A 19,214-nucleotide genomic window follows, 5' to 3' on the forward strand; every position below is an offset into this window, starting at 1 on the left:
AGATGGCGTCCCGATGCGTGTAATGACCGAAGCAGGGGAAACGGGACACAATTAGAGCGACTTAAGTCCGATTATCATTCGGCGTTGTTGAGCAACAAGCCATGAAGTCAGGAAACAAACAAACAAACAAACAAAAAAAAAGATTTCAGACTATTAATCTGCTCACGTCAGATGGATGCGAGCGGTTCTGGGTCCGTTTTCTCAGCGAGCTCTCACTGTGCCACGTTACCTCACTACTGACACAAAAGCACAGCCGTCTACTCGCCAGCTGAAGATGCAGACCCGGGAAGGGCTCGCTTCCAGCGGACGTGAAGCCGACTGCTCGTGAACACGAGCGGATCGTCTTTCAGCCGAGATATTTCAATTTTTTTTCAGGGCTTTATGTTAACCTGATGAAATGTGAACACCTGAAAACCATTTATTTGTAAGGATAAATGTTGAGTCCACCCTCAGATTAACTGCTCTACAGTTTGTTAAAAAAAAAAAGAAGAAAAAAAAATGGCAAAAACGTAGCAAACCTATTGGGACAATAATAAGAGTTGATAAAAATGATCTTCTGAGCTGTACATCTGCATTTTTGAACCTTAAAGACTGCAGACAAGTAGATGAATGGATCTCCCAATAATCAACTTTGAACGACGACTCTCAACACCCAGCTCTCTTCTCTCCCAGCCCACATGTAATAGAAAACCTACAGAGATCAGTAAAATCCAAGTTCAACACAACAATGTCCACAGGACACCAAATGCTGACATATGCAATATGCACACACCAACACAGAACAAAAATCTTTACAATTCTGATACAAAGGATAAAAAGAGGAAAAGCAAGAAGAATCCTGGTGTTTTGGTTTTGCGTACGACGGGTCCGACATATTTCTACTGTGATGACAAAAAAAAAAAAAAAAAAAAAAAAAAAAAAAAAATACGCTTCTTCCTCCCGAGTCTGTGGAGCAAAAACAAATGTCCGTACAGACCTGTTGTATGTCTGATGCATGTGTGTAAAGACTGCATGTGGCCAATGCGTGGTCCTTCTGTGTACATATGAGGGAGGGGAGGGCTCCGGTTGGCTGTAACGGTGGGCCATGGCATCTGATGGGACTACAGCAGTGTGGCGGACAGGCAGGGACAGTCATTTTGGCTATGTACACATTCGTAGTCGGTCCATGGCTCCCCCAGACGAGTGTCATTTCCTCAGGTCTAGTACACAAACCTGTAGAACAGGAAGACGGAAACAGTCAGATCTAAAGTTGCTCTACCACAGGAGTTTCACTGTGCGTCACTGTGGTCCTCATGGGCAGACTGACAGTAAGTTCATCAATAAATCTTGGTCGTTGTCCCCCCCCCCCCCCAAGTTTCTTTATGAAAAATCTGCAGTTTGAGTTTGCATGTAAATTCAAAGCAGAATGTGAACTAATAATGAAAAGATGATGATGTGATTTGCTTCCCTGCAGACCTGGAGAAAATCTCTGTAGTTTTGTCTTGCAAACAAAAGCCAAATGTTTCCAGGTCAAACTGACCAAAAAAACAAAACAAAAATTCTGGCAGAGCAGACAAACCGGCCGAAAAGCGTGTCACATTTTGCGTGACCTATTTAGGTCAAACAACCATGTGAACAGGAGGTGAACATCTTCGATAGGCGTACGACTTGTGCAGAACGCTTGCCGTAGAGGAAATCGCTAAAATGTTTTCATCTCATGCTCCTATGAGGGTAAATGTTTCTGCAGACATAACGCGTTTACTGCAATATTCAGAGGATGATTTGGGGATGTTGCTGAAGGAACAGATTATGAAATGTTTCTTATTAAACATTTTCACCATGTTACATGATAACAGATGAAAAATGTTTTCAATGCTTCAGGATATTATGAAAGCCACAGATTACAGATCGGCTCTCTCAACTCCAGAAAAAAATAACATCCTGGGAACAAAAAAACAACAAAAAAAACTTGCTACTGGAAAGTTTTTTGAAGAATTTTGGGCATCTGACAATGTTATGAAAAGTATTCTAAGAATGTGACCACAAAACATTTTTATAATGTTAAAACATGTTAACTTTAAAAGGAAACTTCAGGAAACCAAAATAAAAACTGCCTGCTGAAAACGTTCGTTCATCATTAACCGTAATATGTTCAGAACAGTTTTAGAACAAGTTTTAGAATCACATTGCATGTATAATTTGATAGCTTTCAGAATATATGCCAATTATTTGTCAATAGACTGGACTTTTGTACGTGTTTACCGGCAGAGCATTTTTTTTCCCGCCCTGAGAGAAATCAGAGAAAAAACAACAACCCTACAGAGAAATGTCTGAACTCTGCAGTGGCTTCTGTCGACCCACTACAGACCATAACTCACCTCCCCGATCGTGGTACTTCATGCTTGCAATGTTTGTTTAATGATAAAAAAATTACAACAAAAGATGAGGGGGGTGGGGTGGGGTGGGGGGGGGGGGGGGGGGTTTGAACATTTCTCAGACAATATTAAAGAGTGCTCATCACAGGCTGCTCGTTGTGTATTGACAACACGCAGACGGTTCTTTTATTGAGCAGAAACTCGTCTTTCACGCACTGCTAGCTCTATCTGGTGTCACCCGATAGCACTGCAGCCGTCAAATGCACATTTGCGTTCCGCTTTTTGAGGCCGTCGGCTCAGCTCGAGTCAAATGATGTTTCCTCGAACTTCAAACTTTGTGCTTGCTCACCATCCGTAAACACACTATTGCCCGCATCATCGCTCTTCGAGCTACATGCTGAAAACGAGGATTCCCCGCGTCACGAAAAGTCTGTTTGTCCTCGGTGTCAACCCTGAATCTGCGCTGCGTGTGACGAAGTGCTCGGGCAGCAAAACCTACCGATCCATCTGATGCGCTCGCTCCTACTTTGTCCCCCGTGGCGTTCCAGCACACCTCGAAGATCCCTCCTGTCCCTCGGTAGCTGTGGACTAAAGCACCCGTCTGAAAAGACAAAGACACGCGCACACGCACAGGTTTAACAGTGGCAGGAAGCACCTGTGTTGCTTTAGCTCTGTATTTTGTAAAGTGTGTGTGGTTATAGTTTGAACGTTATTATCCCAGACCTGAGTGTTCCAGATGTGGACACACTTGTCGAAGGAGCCGCTGGCGAGGTGCCTGCCATCAGGGCTGAAGGCCACGCTGTAGACGGGCTCTTGGTGACGGGTCAGTGTGTGGATACACACCCCACGCTCCACATCCCACAGACGCACCGTGGAGTCAAACGATGCACTAGAGAGAGAGAGAGAGAGAGAGGGAACGAGATGGCGGGGGGGTGAAAATGAGCGAAGTGTCATGTGTCAGGAGCCATGTACCACAACTATAAAATGCAGCGAGTCAAGAGGACAAGACGGCTACTAATTAACTTGCTGCACTCGTCTATGAGAGAATATTGTTGTTTCCCTCCATCAGACATCAACTATCTCCCAATTCTGGGATTAAATCCTTATCAACATTTAAAATCTACAAAGCCAGACTATGAATTCAGAGATGCACTCCATTGGAAAGCCAACATGGCATTGCTGTTTTTACATCAAGTAATGGAGAGAGCAGTGTCTTTCAATAATTCACTGTAGAGGCACCTTCAGGTCCATATAAGACTTTGGCAACCTAATAAAGTTGTTCAGTCCCTCGACAAAATTGTAATGTTGCAATGGCAATAATGAATGAATCTCTGAAGCATTTGCATTAAGCTTTCTATTTTGCAAAATTCCTGTCATTTCTCTGTAGTAAAGTTACTCAATAGAGGCTCCACTGAAGGTATCACGGTACAGTAAGCCTTTACAACGAATACAAATACCTCCTCATTTAGTCAGCAGAGCTCTTTAACCAATGCTCTCATTAAAATAAACCACATGCAGTTGACTGGAAACAACTGCAGAACAGGAAGCGACGGGGTTCATAGGAAATGTGGTCTCGTGAGAATTTTACGCACCAATTATCACACTTCCCTACATCAATCTGATCGTACAGCATGTATTAAATAAGACAAGTTTTACATACAGCTGTAATTAACATATATATATTTTTTTTTTTTCCCGAAGATGTGACCTCTGTACTACAGTCACAGACTGTTTTCACTTCCATATCAGGAATTTTTGTAACCGAGTTGCATAATTCAATAGGTTAAAAAAAAAAAAGAAAGATGAGAACTAAAATATTTACCGTCATGTTAAAACATCCCCCTTGTCTTGCAATTTTTTGCCAATTTTTACAGAAAAACAATCACATTAAGCTCTGCAAGCTGGACTGCAATTTGAAAGAAAAGCCGATGCAAAATGAAGCATTTTTGATCACAACAATCACATAAATCCTCTGTTTGACCACGTTACTTCTTTAGGATGAGCTGAGCTAGCGTGGCATTCCTCAAGGATTCATCTGAAGAGCACTGAAGGAGCTAATGCGGTGACTCATCAGACTCAGTCCATAGTGTAAAACACACGATCCACCACAGCTGACTGCCTGTATGCTGCTCAGGTTGAATTTATTAAGTCAAGTCAAATCTGCATATTATATGAGGAACGGCCTGAAGGTCATTGATAGATCTTTTTTTGATGAGGGCTATTGATCAGAAAAGGTGTTAGAAACGGTTCTAAAATAGGACTAAGAACTTTCTACAGAAGGATTTCATCAGTGAAATAAGATCTTGTTTTGTATCTCAGTTAAAACTATGGCAGTTAAATCTTAAAAAAAAAAAAAAAAAAAAAAAATCTTCTGACTAATATTACTGAACACAGTTCAGCACAGTGGTGTGTACCAGTAATGGATATCTATACCTGGATATATATATATATATAAAGAGGATCTAATTTCCTGGTATCTCTACAGAATGAAATGTTAAATCAATAACCACAAAGCAGCTGCAGAGGGAACCACATATATCATTTATGTAATCTCGCCTGTATGAAAACAGAACGAGCCTGAAGCAAATGATGTCAAATGTCAGGAAGAAGAGTGTTGATTCATGCTCTCACCTGGCCAGCATGAGGTTAGCGCTGGGGTTGTTGGTCCCGGGTCCTGTGGGGCTCCACTTGATTGTGTAGATTTCTTTACTGTGGGCCTGGAGGTCGTGGACACACGAGTCCTGCTTCATACTCCAGATCTGTGCCAGAGAGGATGGAGACAATATTAATTACAACAACAAAAAAAAAGAACAAAAAAAAAAGCAGCTGTGAGTTTGACTTGTAACACAATGCACACAAACTGCCTGATTGCTTGGCCAAACTGTGATGTTCTTGGCCATTAGGAGACATCCACTACATCAGCTTGTTATGTGAACTGACCTTAAGTGTCATGTCATCAGAGCAGGAGGCCAACAAGCTGCCAGTGGGATCCCACTTGATGGCGTTCACTTCATTCTAAAGTGAGTAAGATGAGAGTTAGAAAAAACACAAAGAGCTGAAAGGGAAAGCTGAAACCGGGAATTTTTTTGATTTTCAACAGATAGAAGTGATTAGAGCGGTTTCTAAATGCATTTCAAGAACCACTGAATCTCTGATCAGAAAACTACCGTGATCCCGTACCACCCCTCATTATGATCCGACAGGAGTATATCTGGCCTGCTGTGAGAAAGCAGTGCACACGCAGAGGAGTCCTGTCTTACCGTGTGTCCCTGGAAGGTCTTGACAGGTCTGTCCTGACCCAGCTTACACACATGGATGCACATGTCTGTGCTGCAGGAGGCAAACGTGTTATTGCTCTGCCAGTCTACGTCCAGAGCAGGTGCTGTTGGGAGGCAGAGACACAGCTTAGGGCTGCCGCGGCAGTGAGGCAAGCGGACAGTGAGAGAGAGGATGATTTCTTATTGGATCTGATTACTTAAATCAATACACTAAGTGCAGGTGGTTGCTTTAAAACACGCCTTTAGGCTCTCGTCTGTTACTGTCACGCTCCAGTAAACCAGAAATGCAGAGCTGTTGTGCAAAATGTGTCGAGATGAACTGGGTAGATCAAAAATGTCAGTGACGGGTGTGATGAAAGACTCGATGACAGAAAAAAAAAAAAAAAAACCTCCGTTCTCACTAAGGTGTCGCTGCAGTTCAGCAAAAGGTAACATCTGTCTAAAAACAGAAACACTTGTGCATTGAAAGTCATGTGGAACAATCCAGCTGACTCCTGTCACTCACCCGAGTGGAAAGGAAATTGTTGCTTTGCCTCTCCCGTGTGCGCGTCCCAAATAATTGTTGTCTGTGTGAAGAAGGAGATTTTCATTAGCTAGAATAAACAAGCATCATTCATCCCGAGAAATCAATGAAATCATTGCATAGAGAGTAAAAAGGTGCTCAGGAGCCAATTTGAAAAACTGCTACGAGTCACACTCAGTTGACCTGAATAATGTGGAGACACAGGGAAGCTAACAACTCTCACACACCAAAGACCTTTTCATACCACCAAGACATCAGCACTTTGGCATTGATATGAATGTTAAGGAAAGAAGGTGCATATTATTATACTTCAGTGCACTAGGTGGCAATGTTGAGCCATGATTAAAATAATGTTTGTCATTATTCTGACAGGAAGTGAGCATGCGGATCTGATTTTTGATGAACATGCACCTCAATTGGACGACTCGTGATATATGCATCCACACGCACGTATTTGCTTTGCTTTCCTGTTCTGCAATGAATGTTTGTAGAAACTAATTTGAATCCACTTATGATACGGCTAATTTGGCTGTAACGCAAATATTTGTTTTTACTTATTATCACGATTGATCTGTTTTTTTAATAACTCAATACAATTGTAGAAAGAGACCATCTGAGCTAAAGACGATGTCCACAAATTACTTGTTGTTGTCGGACAAGCAGTCTGACTCCCCAAAACAATCAGTTTACAAAGATATAAATCACCAGGCCTTACCTTGTCTACACCAGCACTGAGGATAAAGTTTCCTTTCTTATTCCACTTGAGAGCAAATATGGGTCCTTTATGCTGACCCAAAGTACTGGCGAGGTTACCTAAAATATATTATATCCAAATGACACTTAGAAAGGGAAAGAGACCAGGATGCTTGCAAAGTTACAATGTAGTAAAAGCCCAGAGTCTTACCGTCTTTAGTCCATATTCTAGCAAAGCCATCATAAGAGCCCGTTGCTAGCAACGTGCCCTCGCTCTGAAAGACACGGAGAGGAACCTCGTTAGCTGCAGTCAGAGCAGTCGAGCTCTTTCAGTCCCATCTGCATGTTTTCTGCCTCATTTCGCAGATATAGTCCTCGGTGTTTGTTATTGAGGCCCACTTTAAGTAGTTAATTAAACATTAGTGCTGATTTGGGTGTTGTGCATTGACTTGTACTGTTCAAGGAAAAAAATTGTTTGCGGGCCGAACAGCATAAAAGACCGTCTCCCTTGTGGAAATGGCTGGAAGGAATATATATATGTATATATATAAATATATATGGTTGGAAGGAATGAATATATATAAATAAATATATATGGCTGGAAGGAATATATATATATAAATAAATATATATGGCTGGAAGGAATATATATATATATAAATAAATATATATGGCTGGAAGGAATATATATATATATAAATATATATGGCTGGAAGGAATGCCTCCAGCACAAGCAGTGGTCACAAGCATGCACACAGGCACACTTAGATTAGATTACTAAAAACGGCACTCGGTGGAAAATACACACACACACGCACACACACACACACACACACACACACACACACACACACACACACACACACACACACACACACACACACACACACACACACACACACGTCACAGTGTTCAACGACACACTCACATTCCAGTCTAGTGAGGTGACGTCTTTGTTGCTGGGTACGTCCTGGCCACCTTCCCGTATGCAGTGCCTCAGAACCAGCTGGGTGGATCCGCCTGTGCTGTTCTCACTCAGGTTCCAGATCCGCGCTGTCGAGTCCCCAGACCTGCCCGAGTCAAGACAACTTAACGTTGGGCGCCGCAGCACACCTTTCACTTCCAAAATCAGAGCTCAAAATGTCACACAACCGATCATCATTTCTCCGAAGCACGGTTGCGGTTTAAAGGCATTTCATCGAATTTGAACCCAAATCAAAAACCTTTTCAAATCCCTAACAAACCTTTTACATGATCCGTTCAAGAAACAAAGAGAACTGCTGCAATTCTCCGTTTTTATTTAGTTTTACGAGATGTGCTCTGTTATGAGCAGGACTGTTACATATTCAGCAAGTGCCTGGCTGAATACTTATCCATTATTGGGCTGGCCACTTTTAGAAATAAACATTAAAGTGTTTAATTTGGGATGAAGACAAACACAACTTTCAATAGTTGACAACTCAATCCTTGACGCTGCATCGTTTCTTCCTACTGAGGCTTTAATCTATGGATTACGATCACACACATTGGCACAGCATTTATTTATCACACATATAATTTAATTCAGAACGTCATATATTTTTTTTTAGCCGACTGCCGTTTCATTCAACAGAAACAAGCTGTGCATCCTGTCTAATTACATTTTGCTTCTTTCCCATCTGTCCGACTGCTCACAAATTAAGGGATCTCCCTTGAGCCATGTTGACAAACACTGGGAAGTAAGATTGAAGATGGAAATGTATAACTGTGTTTAACTTAGAAACTACCAAAATTGTGTAATTTTGGCCATAATGTTTGAGTAAGACTAGAAATGCAGTTTCACAAACAATCTGCAAAGTAGATTGGAACAAACTGCAGTTTGTGGTTTGGTCCAATGTGCTCGGAGGTGCATAGAAGCTAACCCTACTCTTACAGCCATCTGCCTGGTTCTGCTAAAGCCATAAAAACGTCGCGCAGACGGCATCAAACTGCTTAGTTTGACACACACAAGATTGTACCGAACACCGGACACACTTGTTGTCAATCGACCCGTCAGTCGGGGTTTGAGCGGTAAGTGTTCAGTGAATCTGCCGTTCTGGTGCCAGTTTTTAAGATCTGGCACGCTTCCAGCATTGCAGTAATATTCTGAGATACGCTTTGCTCTTGAATAAACACGACGCACATCACTGAGATTCTTAGTGGGATCACATTTATCTAGAGAGGGATTATGACACTGATAAAACAAAGACTCTAGTCAACAAACGTTTAGTGGTGATAAAAGAGGAATGACTTTTCTTTTTTTCAGACACTACATTTTCCCCAAAGCTTATTTACAAAAGAGTAATTATCTTTAGAAAATTTGCGAGCCGAGCAAAGACTTTACTTTAAATGAATTCACTGAGAGTCATGAGTAAACTTCAGACTTAAACTCTTAACAGCAAACAGGACCAGATGATGAAGGCCATAATAATGCCATTAAAAGGCCAATTGCATTGCATATAAAAGTGCGCTAACAAAGAGACGTACGGGGGTGTGCCATGTTGTATCGTTCATGATCTCGTTGGTATTAACTTTAACATGATCATATCGGGATAACAGCAATATTTCAGTCTTGTTGACAGAATGACGTCATACCATTACATAGCTTAATGGTATGACATAACGTTACGTGCGTAATTTGCACGCAGCCACAACAAGCGTGACCATGTTTTTTACAGAATCTAAATCAGAGCTAATGTTGTTGTTTACAAACTGAAGAACTGAGATCGTTTTTGTTAAATTTTTACTGAATATTTGAAGGCAAACTGTTATGTCTCTGCTGATATATAAAACTGTATTGCTGATTTTTTTTTTTTTTTGTGCCATTTTCTTGAAATGAAGAATATCATATTTTTCAGTATTTGTCATATCATCAAGAACGCAGTTAAGACAACCCAGAAATATTGTGATATTGTCACTGCCAGTGACTAACGTGCATTAAAGCAACGAAGGACTTAGTTGCCCATAAGATTGACACTTTTCAACGCTAATCTAGACTGTGCATGAGCAGTGACACAGAGAGAGAGAGCGAGAGATGATACTGACCCAGAGGCAAGGAGGTCGTTCACTGGGTTCCAGGCACAGATAAAAACTTCTGATTCGTGGCCCCTCAAAACCATGGCTTTACTTTGGGGGATCTCCACATCCCTGTCCACCTCCATCATTTCCGAGTGGTGATCTACAGAAAGGAATGAAGAAAAAATACTTAAGCAAAAGGTTTAAATGACATTATTCATTACCTACTGAAAGTGAGGAGGATGAGACACAACTGCATTTTACAAGAGCAAAGAAATACAAATAAAATGTAACTAATCCTCAATTCCAGTGAAATAGTCTATTACTTCAGAAATAATTATCCAGTGTTTCTCTACACAATGGTTTATTGTGGTAAGTACATAAAAAAAAAAAAAAAAAAACCAGACAAGCAAACTGCAACAGATTTAACTCTGGCAGAGCTTTGTAGTTTCAGTCTGACATCATCTAATTTCCTACAAAGCAGACCAGTCCCACAGGTCCCCACTAAAGGAGCCGCTTGCTCTTTGCGGAGGTGTTCAAGCACTGCACTGAGCTGTAGGTCATCCATGTTTTAGTAGAGTCCAACACACAGTCTCTACAGTTGTGCATTTATAACACAGGAATATCTAAACAGGAAAATGCACTTCTGTAAGAGTGTTTGTAGCAAACCGGAAGTTGTCCAAAAGAAGGCACCGAGCAAAATACAAGTTATCAGATTAAGTAAACTAATACAGGACTCATCTTAAGCCCATTACAGCCTGAATCCAGCCCCGAGCAGCAGGTTCTGTTTTTTTTATTCCACTGCTCATTGTGTTACTGCGATTGAAGCACAAAGGGAAAAGGCAGATGTTCTCGGGGAAAAGGACTCGGTGAGTAGCCATGGAGACGGTACCACACCGACAGGACAAAACGTGCCGAAACACATGCGGCGGTACAAACAAAACACCAGAGAAGCTTTACATAATACCAAGGAAGCCACAGACATTTTACAGAATCCCAAATCCCAGAGTTGTACGGCAGCCGTCGTGGGCAGTAGAAAATAAATCACACGTGCACAAACAAAGTCTTTCCCCAGAAAACTGGTTGACCACACAAAACACATTCTAGTGAAAGCAGCACAAGAGTTTGACTTGATAACTTTACTTATGAGTGTTCTAAAAATTTAGGTCATACTGCCCAGCCCCAAATTACATTAGATAGGTGCTTTGTTTATGAATTTGCTCAAATATATGTGAAAGTATAAGTGTAAACATTGTTTTGTGGTATAACCCAGTGTTGATGTATTTAGCCTGAAAATAACATCCTGCCCAAGACCTTTTTTTTTTTTACCCAAAGAGAAGAAAACAGCTGTTTGTGAAGGAGCTGATTTGTTTACAACCATGCCACTGTTTACAACCATGACTTAGCTTACTGGCTAAGGCGTGGGATCCGTTTTCCTCCCCGTTGGCGGCGCCCTCTCCATTCTTGGTGCTTCCCTGTGGCCCTGTGCTGCTGCCACTGCCTGCTGCTGCCTGCTGCTGCTGGGCCAGCTTGTCTCTGTAGGCCTGCTGTCTGGTCTGGACAACATCTGGCATCACGGCATCAATCAGAGACAACGACTCGATGGGCCGCCCATCAAATAAGGTCCCGTCCTACATGGAGAACATTCAACTTTATATAACCAAACACCCCTCAAGTAAATTTATTGTTAATGATGGACATCATTGTAAATAACGGAGAACCATTTTATAATGTATAAGCCAATGGTAGGGCTAAGTATGACTCAAAGATATTTGATCCCAGCACCGGTGGTGATACGCTGTTCTTAAACAATACTATTTTCAAAACCAATTTTATAAGATCCATTTTTCAAAAAGAAAATCACATTATAGTACAAATCTTTGGTTTTATGCAGTTTAGAAGAGGAGAGTGGGAACCAGGTTATTTTCTGTAGCTACAATTTACAGATGTTTCCTAAACGCCTCACATGCATTCTATTGGTGGACGCTAGCTAGCCAGCTGTACACAGAGAAACCTCCAGTCTCGGGCTATGGTCGTGCACGTAACTTAAATAGGCACACGGCAAAAATGTGTTTAACGTGTGAAATTAGATGAAGTAAGAAAAGATTGTCCTGAGTTAAAACTGAATAATCTTATGTATCTTGAGAGGCCGCTCGAGTAGAGCGTATGTATGCTGAAGGCTCTGGCTCACAGACGCCGATGAGATTTATTCCCGCTTAAATGTAACAACTTATATGTTTAAAAAAAGGAAAATATTTTAGTGTGGATGTAGCCTTGGTATCAAATTTTTTTTACTGAATGACGAGGCATTTTTAAATACTATATAGTACCGAAGCAACTCGGACGGTGCCAAAGTTTCTAAGTTGAAGCCTTAGCCAACACACACACACACACACACACACACACAAGTTAACAGTGCATCTCTTCTTGCTGGCATATTCAACGGTTCCACTAATTAGCAGCTGACGATGTGAAGATGGAGCCTGACCTCGTTGATGCTGACTTCAGCCTCCACATACTGCAGGCCCTTCTGGATGATGGAGATGAGGGCAGCAGGGGGCACCAGGGCTCCGTTGATGTTGGACTGGCTGATGTGGCTCTCTATGCCAAAGGTGAATGCTGAGTGGGAGAAGCCTGGAGGAGAAAAGGTCCATTTGGAAAGTAGGATGGAGGCAAAGTTCAATTTCAAAGAACATTTTAAATAATTTTGAAACGAATAAAATCGGTGCAATGTACTGCCACTACGACTGCATGCAGCGGTATTTACAAAAGTGTTTTTTGTTAGACGTACCTGACTCCTGCAGGTATCTGTAAACCAGGAAATTAACCTCATCACTGCTTATGCTCATTTTTAGTCCTGGTGATTAAACCATTGGGTCAGCACAGGATAGGAGCCTGTGAAATCAAAACACGGGCACAGAGGTTTGATTAATCAAAGGCTAAACGGTACTACACAAACATAGACAAGAGCTGAAAGGCTGCTGTAGCTCGACATATCTCCATTACTTACGTGCACTAACATCCGACAGAAACATCAATGGATTGTAAAAAAGTAAGTTGGCATTCTTGGGCGCTGAGCCAGGTGTAAACGAGAGCTATCTCTCTGGCACACGCACACCGAGGATGGTGTTACACTACTAAACTGGGACACACGGTGAAAACCGAAGAGAAGAAGAGGTTAAAAAAAAAACGCATCACCTTGCTTGACCTAGATCTCAACTTCAAAACAGAGAAGTAGGCAAAGTCAAACGCCATTTGATAAATAACGATGTCACGTTCCTCTCTACTCTCGCTGGCTGCAGAAGCCTCATGGCTCCAGGCAGGGCACCAGTTTCCATTCATTAACCTACAACTGGAAATAATTACCAGCCGTCTTCACAAGGCAGGCTGGGTATTTTGGAATAAAAAAACGTCTGGGACAGAAAGGCTTCAAACCTCAGCAATAACCCATCCTACAGTGCTTGTGTCCGTCCTCCATATTTGTTCATGCAGAACCCGCACTGTTTAAATGGGACTGTGGAAATAAACAAGGGGTCTGGACGAGGGACAGAAGCTCCACTGTTTCCACCATGCCAGCCCGCTGAAAAAGTCAACATCTCTCCTGCCGCATCCCAGAGGCTAAGATCCAAGACCAACTGAACCAAGAGGGCTGGAATCTAGTAGAAGTCCTACAGCAGTCTCTAACAAGGTGGCCAGAAAGTCCTGGCGAATAGTGTTTCTTACAACTAAGCAGTGCCAGTGCAAATCAGCAAAAAGCTTGATAAAACCAGAACATATCAGCTAGGCTCTAATCAACAATAAATGACACCAATATTTCTACCTAAAATACAGTATGATTTCTACAAATTATGTGCCGAACCACTGTGTCAGTGTTGTGCTCATGCGGTAACAGTGCAATTTGTTTTCAATTTCATTTTATTTGAGGTTCAGTATTGTAAAGGCAGTGAAAGCACATTCATATTGCACTCTTGCTTATCTCACACTAGGCTGGCTTTCGAAGGGTGTCCACAAAATGTCATCACCATACAAGTGACGCAGGAGCAGCGAACAGGGTCAGAGCTCGGTTACAGGAATAAGTCGACCAATTTATCTGGCTGACTGAATGTCCAATATCTAAAAGTTTAATAAACATCAGCTTTGAACAACAGGAGCGCTGACATATCGATATTTACAACAGTAAACAAACAGTGTGTTTCTCTCTACAGGGGAGTAATCCAGCTGCTCACTTAGATACAGCAGCTGCACATAAAAATGAAATATGCTCACCTGACAAAATGATATATCACAACATTTTCAGGTGAAGATGTGCAACGAAAGCATTGGACAGCCTAATTAGCAACACGCTGTGTGGAAGTCAGGCCTACACTGCAAGCAAACAGTTGGCAGGCTCTCTAAATTTCAAGCTTTATCTCATCAAATTTGAACGTGGATCAACTTAATATTTCACTCCTACAGATTGAGCACCATGAAGTAGCTGCTTGTCAAACTAAGACTGACTCAAACAGCTAGAATGGAGATCTCTAAAGATGTAATTTACACTCTGGTATTAAACTCATTGACATTGGTCTCACATTACCACAAGTCCACAGTGCTTGTGCGCCGTGCCAAAGCTGGTCTCAGAGAGTGAGTCTGCATTTCTTTTACTGGTGAATGACTTTCTAGTTTGTTTGACAGAATCAGTTTTGATGTGTTTACAAAGGTGTTTTCATTTCTAGCTTGCCACTAATGTCAAGCTTTGAATTCTCAAGGATGCTGGAAGTATCAAATGTATTTCAACTGATCACAATTAATCGCAGGGATTTTGAGATGAAAAACTTTGAAAATTATTCAGCAGCACGAGTTCATCTTTTAAATTATATACAGGCTGCAGGATCATTCCTATGCTGCATGGTGCTTTGCTCTCACCACACTTTCTCCTGTCTTTCTTTGAGCCTCATTTACTCTCCTAAAACAGGACCTTCAACAAGCCATACTAATGGACTTACAATGACCACCCACCAAATGTTCCTGGATAGTTTACACAGGTGTCAAGGACAACAAATGAGTCAACTGTACAAACAAAAAAGTCTGCCAGAGGTCCACACACTGTGGACTTACACTATTGGTGTTCTTTGAAAGCAGCCAAGCGTTATATTGATATATTCTTTAAACAAATACTACACAGCATTTACAAATATTAACTTTGGTTGAAAACCATTGTTTCAGCATTTCATGATACAAATTTCAATAAGAGACCAACTTGTATTGAACCAGTGCTACACGCCACTAAACCTCGAGCACTGTACAAGAAATCTAAGCTCATTCTTGAAACAACAGGCCAAGCAGGCAGCAGGATGCACGTCACATTTAGAGGCAAGCAAACGCTTCAACTGATCAAATCTGCAACTGGTTTACTGCAGATATTTGAAGATCGTTGTAGAGACACATTAAACAAGTTGTGGATGTTCCCAGCCTGTTGGTCTTGTCTCTGTACATTGTCCTACTGCTGGTGAGACCAAAACTAAATGACAGCCCTTCTTCAGTCGGAGGTTTCTACAGCTCGGCTGTAATAGGGACATTCAGAGGACACTCCTGCCCACCGCAATAACAATACAAGCCTATAAAGACTATACTCTGTGCCAGGACAGAAGCGTCATCCTCTGAGTGTCAAGGATTGAGATTTGCATGCACCTCGTAGAACCGCACACAGCTACATATTGTGATCATTTGGTGAGGCGCAGGCCTGCTGCTTGAAAGTGATGTAATCAAATTTGTCAGGTTCATCATTGACGATAAATGACCATGAATCTATGATTTTTGAACATTTAGTCAGCAATGTTTTATCAGATTCAGCAGTAGAATTTGCTTGATACAATTAATTTAAAAGGTGTCCTTGACTAATCTCTCAATATTTATCAAAATCTCATTAGCAATGTTTTTATTATAATATCTTTGATGTGTTTTTAAGATTAACGAAGGAATTCAGATCGCAGTATTAAAATGGGTAGTTATACCCAAATGTTTTTAGATGTGGACAAATGAATTTGAAAAATTCACTTAAAGTTGATCAAATAAAATAAGTGCTGATAAAACAATTTGACTCTTATCACATTTGCAAACAAGATTTAAAGTTTATTACTGAGAGTTAACAGGCGCATGCATTATTTCACAGAGCTGATTGTTGCAACATTTCCTATTATTTTAGCTAAGGTCACCATAAAACGTATGAAACTCACACTGCTAAGACAAAATGGCCCAAAGTATGAGGTGCATTATCCTGAGGTGCACGCCATTAACATTTATATAGAACAGAAAAATGAGAGAACAGTTATCTAAATTTTAAGAAAAAATATCTTGATTCCTATTTTATCCAGAATTGTGCAGCCTTTGTATACACATGTATAATTATAAACATTTTTTGTTTTTGACCTCCCTTTCGTACATTTTTGTAAAAGCCACGTGCGTTTTGTCATTCATGTGAACTGCTTTTACGACACCATAAATACCCATTGATGATCAATCTGTCAATCAATATGACTCCTGACCCTGTGCAATAGCAAGGCTATCTTCTAGACAGCCATATAAGAGCGCAGCCAAAGATGGAGACAAAACTAGATCAATGTACAAAATACATAAAAATAAAAGTGTGACATTATACACTACCCATGTGATCAAGATACCCTCAGGGGCGCATCATGGCTCTGTTGTCCTCAGCAAGAACTCTCAGCCCCTAAGAAGAAGAAAAAGTCAGAAAATGAATGCTCTCCTTTTGACCCATAAATCATACTACACCTCTACGTTATGAAAATAATGCAAATTGAAAGGGTTTTCCAGTGAGGGGGTCACATATACTCAAGCTTTTAATAAAGACATTGATATTGGGTACATCTACCCAGCGCAATATTCCAATCAATAATACAACAGACGAGCAAAATAAAAAATAAAAAATCCTTCATTCCCTTGAATAGCGGCAGCCTTCTTATACTTCAAACCACCTTCCACCATGTACTTGACTTTAATAATCTGCTTTTTTTAAAAAAAATTTTTTTTAGAAATGCCTGTGTAGCACTTTTTTTTTTTTTTTTTTTACAAGAGCAGCAGCAAGCCGAGCAAGAAGCGTCGTGCTTCCTGCTAAATATTCAGACCAAACAGTGTACGTCTCCATCGGTTGCTACAGCAAATTATCGTAATCAGAATGGACATTTTACCGGCAGATTGTCAGGGAGAGGGTGAAAAGGCAGCAGAAAAGGAGGAAAAGAGCTGTGAACGAAGGGGCGTGTCACCCAACAATGAGAGAAACTGGGTCAGCAATGCAAAAAAAAAAAAAAAGAGCCACAAAACCCCCGTGGATGTGTGTGCTGTGCGTGGTGTCACCGTCCCCTGAAGGGCTGTAATTAGAGAAGTATGCTCATGAGTTGCGTGAGAAAAACGAGACACACATGTCATAGTTATTTTCACAATCGGCCTTAAATATGAACCGACGTGTCTCCTCTGCTGCTGCTGGGTCACACCGAGTGTGGAGGAGGTTTTTTTTTTTTTTTTCCAAGAGGCTGAATTCAAACTGCGCAATTCAACATTTTGTTTTGCAGCCAACTGGAGACGAAAAGTCGCCTTTGTTGTCTTCTTACAGTCTGATCGACTCCGTGCATGTTAAACAACATGCACGTTATGTCATCACGCTAATCTGCCGCGAGTGGAAATACCCCTCATCCCCATCACACACACACACACACACACACTGAATGAGTAAACTTCAGTTTCACCGACACGCTGTTTGAGGCAGGTCGTCACCATGAACTACAAAACCCGCCTGGATGAGACGTCCTCTACGAGTTACTGAAAGGTGTTTCAGCCCAGTGACTACTGAACATATTAAAAACAACAACACAACTATCGTGTCCACCATCCAGGCTGATGGTCGTCCACATGTCACGGGTCACTGAACGGACGTACCGGGGAGGGTTGGGTGGTGGTGGGGGGGGGGGGGAATGGGAACTATGGGTCCGACTACCATCTCAGAAAGGGCCCACGTAAACACCCACCGTCTCCCTCGTCCCCTCTTCACCTCCTCAGCTGCTCTTAATGGAGAGTTTTTGTGAATTAAAAACCGACGTGAACGCGACGTCCGCTCTCCGTAGCTGTAGGCTAACTAGCGCTAGCTCGCATGCTAACATCGGTGATCGCCCGGGCGGCCGTACCCGTCACCGACAGAGGCGGACTACAATCACCGAAATCAATTAAAATAATGTTAGTTTAAAAAAAAAAAAAAAAAAAAATTATTATTATTACAACATTGTTAAATTAGATTCTTTGAAACCGCCTTTCCTGCCGAGTACCGTGAGGTCGTAAAAAAAAAAAAAAAAAAAAAAAAAAAAAAAAAAAAAAAAAACCGCTTACAAACCTGCCGACAAAGCTAGCTGGCTAACCCTTAGCGTGCTAGGCTAACGAGTCTCGTACCTACTTGGATTTAAAAAAAAAAAAAAAAAAAAAAAAAAAAAAAAAAACACCGTTCAAACTTGGGGGCGATTATCTTCCAACAGCACTTGTGTTCAAAGTCAGACCATGTTATCGCTTTAATCGATTGTAAAGGCCGGTCGTTGTGTTGTTTTTCGTCCCTCTACACATGAGCGGTACAACATCGATGCTAAAGCCAGGCGGCGGAGAGCGAGCTTCAGACGGGCGGTGACCCGACATGCGGAAATGAGCCGCCCGGATCCACGCTGTTATTTCAAAGCGACACTAAATAAACCTCAATATAAAAGATTAACCCGCAGACTGATTAGTTGTTGTTGTTTTTTTTTTTAAATGTCGGAAGTAAAAAGAAGTGCTGGATCTGTAACTAACCTGTTTTTTTTTTTTTTTCTTCAAAAAGCCATTAAACACCACCTCGTGTTTTTTTTTTTTTTTTTTTTTTTTCCGTCTCCACAGTGTTGATTAAAATAGCAGCTCTCCCGGTCCGTCTGAGTCGTTCACACCGAAATGAAAACGCGTTTCCTCGTTGAAACCGAACCGACGAGATGGAAAAGGAGGAAGAAGAAGAAGAGAAAAAAAAAAAAAAATGTACCGAGGCCTCTGGAAGTTTTGTCCCGCAGCCAAGCACCAGTCATAACAGTGTCCTCGCCCATCCCCCACTACACCTCGTTTTCTCTTGGTGGGTCACCACTAGCCACGGATTAATGACACCCCACCCCCTATCCTTTGCTCAGTCATTCAGACTGGGGGAAGTCAACAACAACCTTACATCATCATTGCAATCTGTGTTTTACACAGATTTTTTTTTTGGGATTTTTTTTTTTTTTTTTTTTTTTTGGGGGGGGGGGGATTTTTTTTTTTTTTTTTTTTTTTTTTTTTTTT

The 19,214-nt window shown here is 41.4% G+C and overlaps 1 protein-coding gene across 6 annotated transcripts; it reads right to left on the reverse strand.

The window, feature by feature from the left end:
- Positions 1 to 1,087: 1,087 nt before the first annotated feature.
- On the reverse strand, positions 1,088 to 18,903 carry tbl1xr1b (TBL1X/Y related 1b). 6 transcript variants are annotated; one of them, XM_069139456.1, is made up of 16 exons: positions 18,705 to 18,903; positions 16,524 to 16,590; positions 12,673 to 12,776; positions 12,370 to 12,515; positions 11,293 to 11,512; positions 9,912 to 10,044; positions 7,777 to 7,918; positions 7,060 to 7,123; positions 6,871 to 6,968; positions 6,138 to 6,198; positions 5,615 to 5,736; positions 5,295 to 5,369; positions 4,986 to 5,113; positions 3,078 to 3,243; positions 2,854 to 2,955; positions 1,088 to 1,212 (listed from the first exon to the last, which is right to left on the reverse strand). In XM_069139456.1, the coding sequence occupies exons 3-16, from the start codon at positions 12,728 to 12,730 to the stop codon at positions 1,186 to 1,188; spliced, it is 1,542 nt and encodes a 513-aa protein (XP_068995557.1). In that variant the 5' UTR covers positions 12,731 to 12,776; positions 16,524 to 16,590; positions 18,705 to 18,903; the 3' UTR covers positions 1,088 to 1,185. The 6 variants fall into 6 exon arrangements, with proteins under 6 accessions (XP_068995557.1, XP_068995558.1, XP_068995556.1 ...); XM_069139457.1 differs by lacking the exon at positions 18,705 to 18,903 and adding an exon at positions 17,903 to 18,137; XM_069139455.1 differs by lacking the exon at positions 18,705 to 18,903 and adding an exon at positions 17,814 to 18,137.
- Between the last annotated feature and the right edge of the window lie 311 nt (positions 18,904 to 19,214).

Source organism: Embiotoca jacksoni, unplaced genomic scaffold (assembly GCF_022577435.1).
Source record: "Embiotoca jacksoni isolate LCO1_2020_lvr unplaced genomic scaffold, fEmbJac1.0.p SCAF_83, whole genome shotgun sequence".
Lineage (NCBI taxonomy): Eukaryota > Metazoa > Chordata > Actinopteri > Embiotocidae > Embiotoca > Embiotoca jacksoni.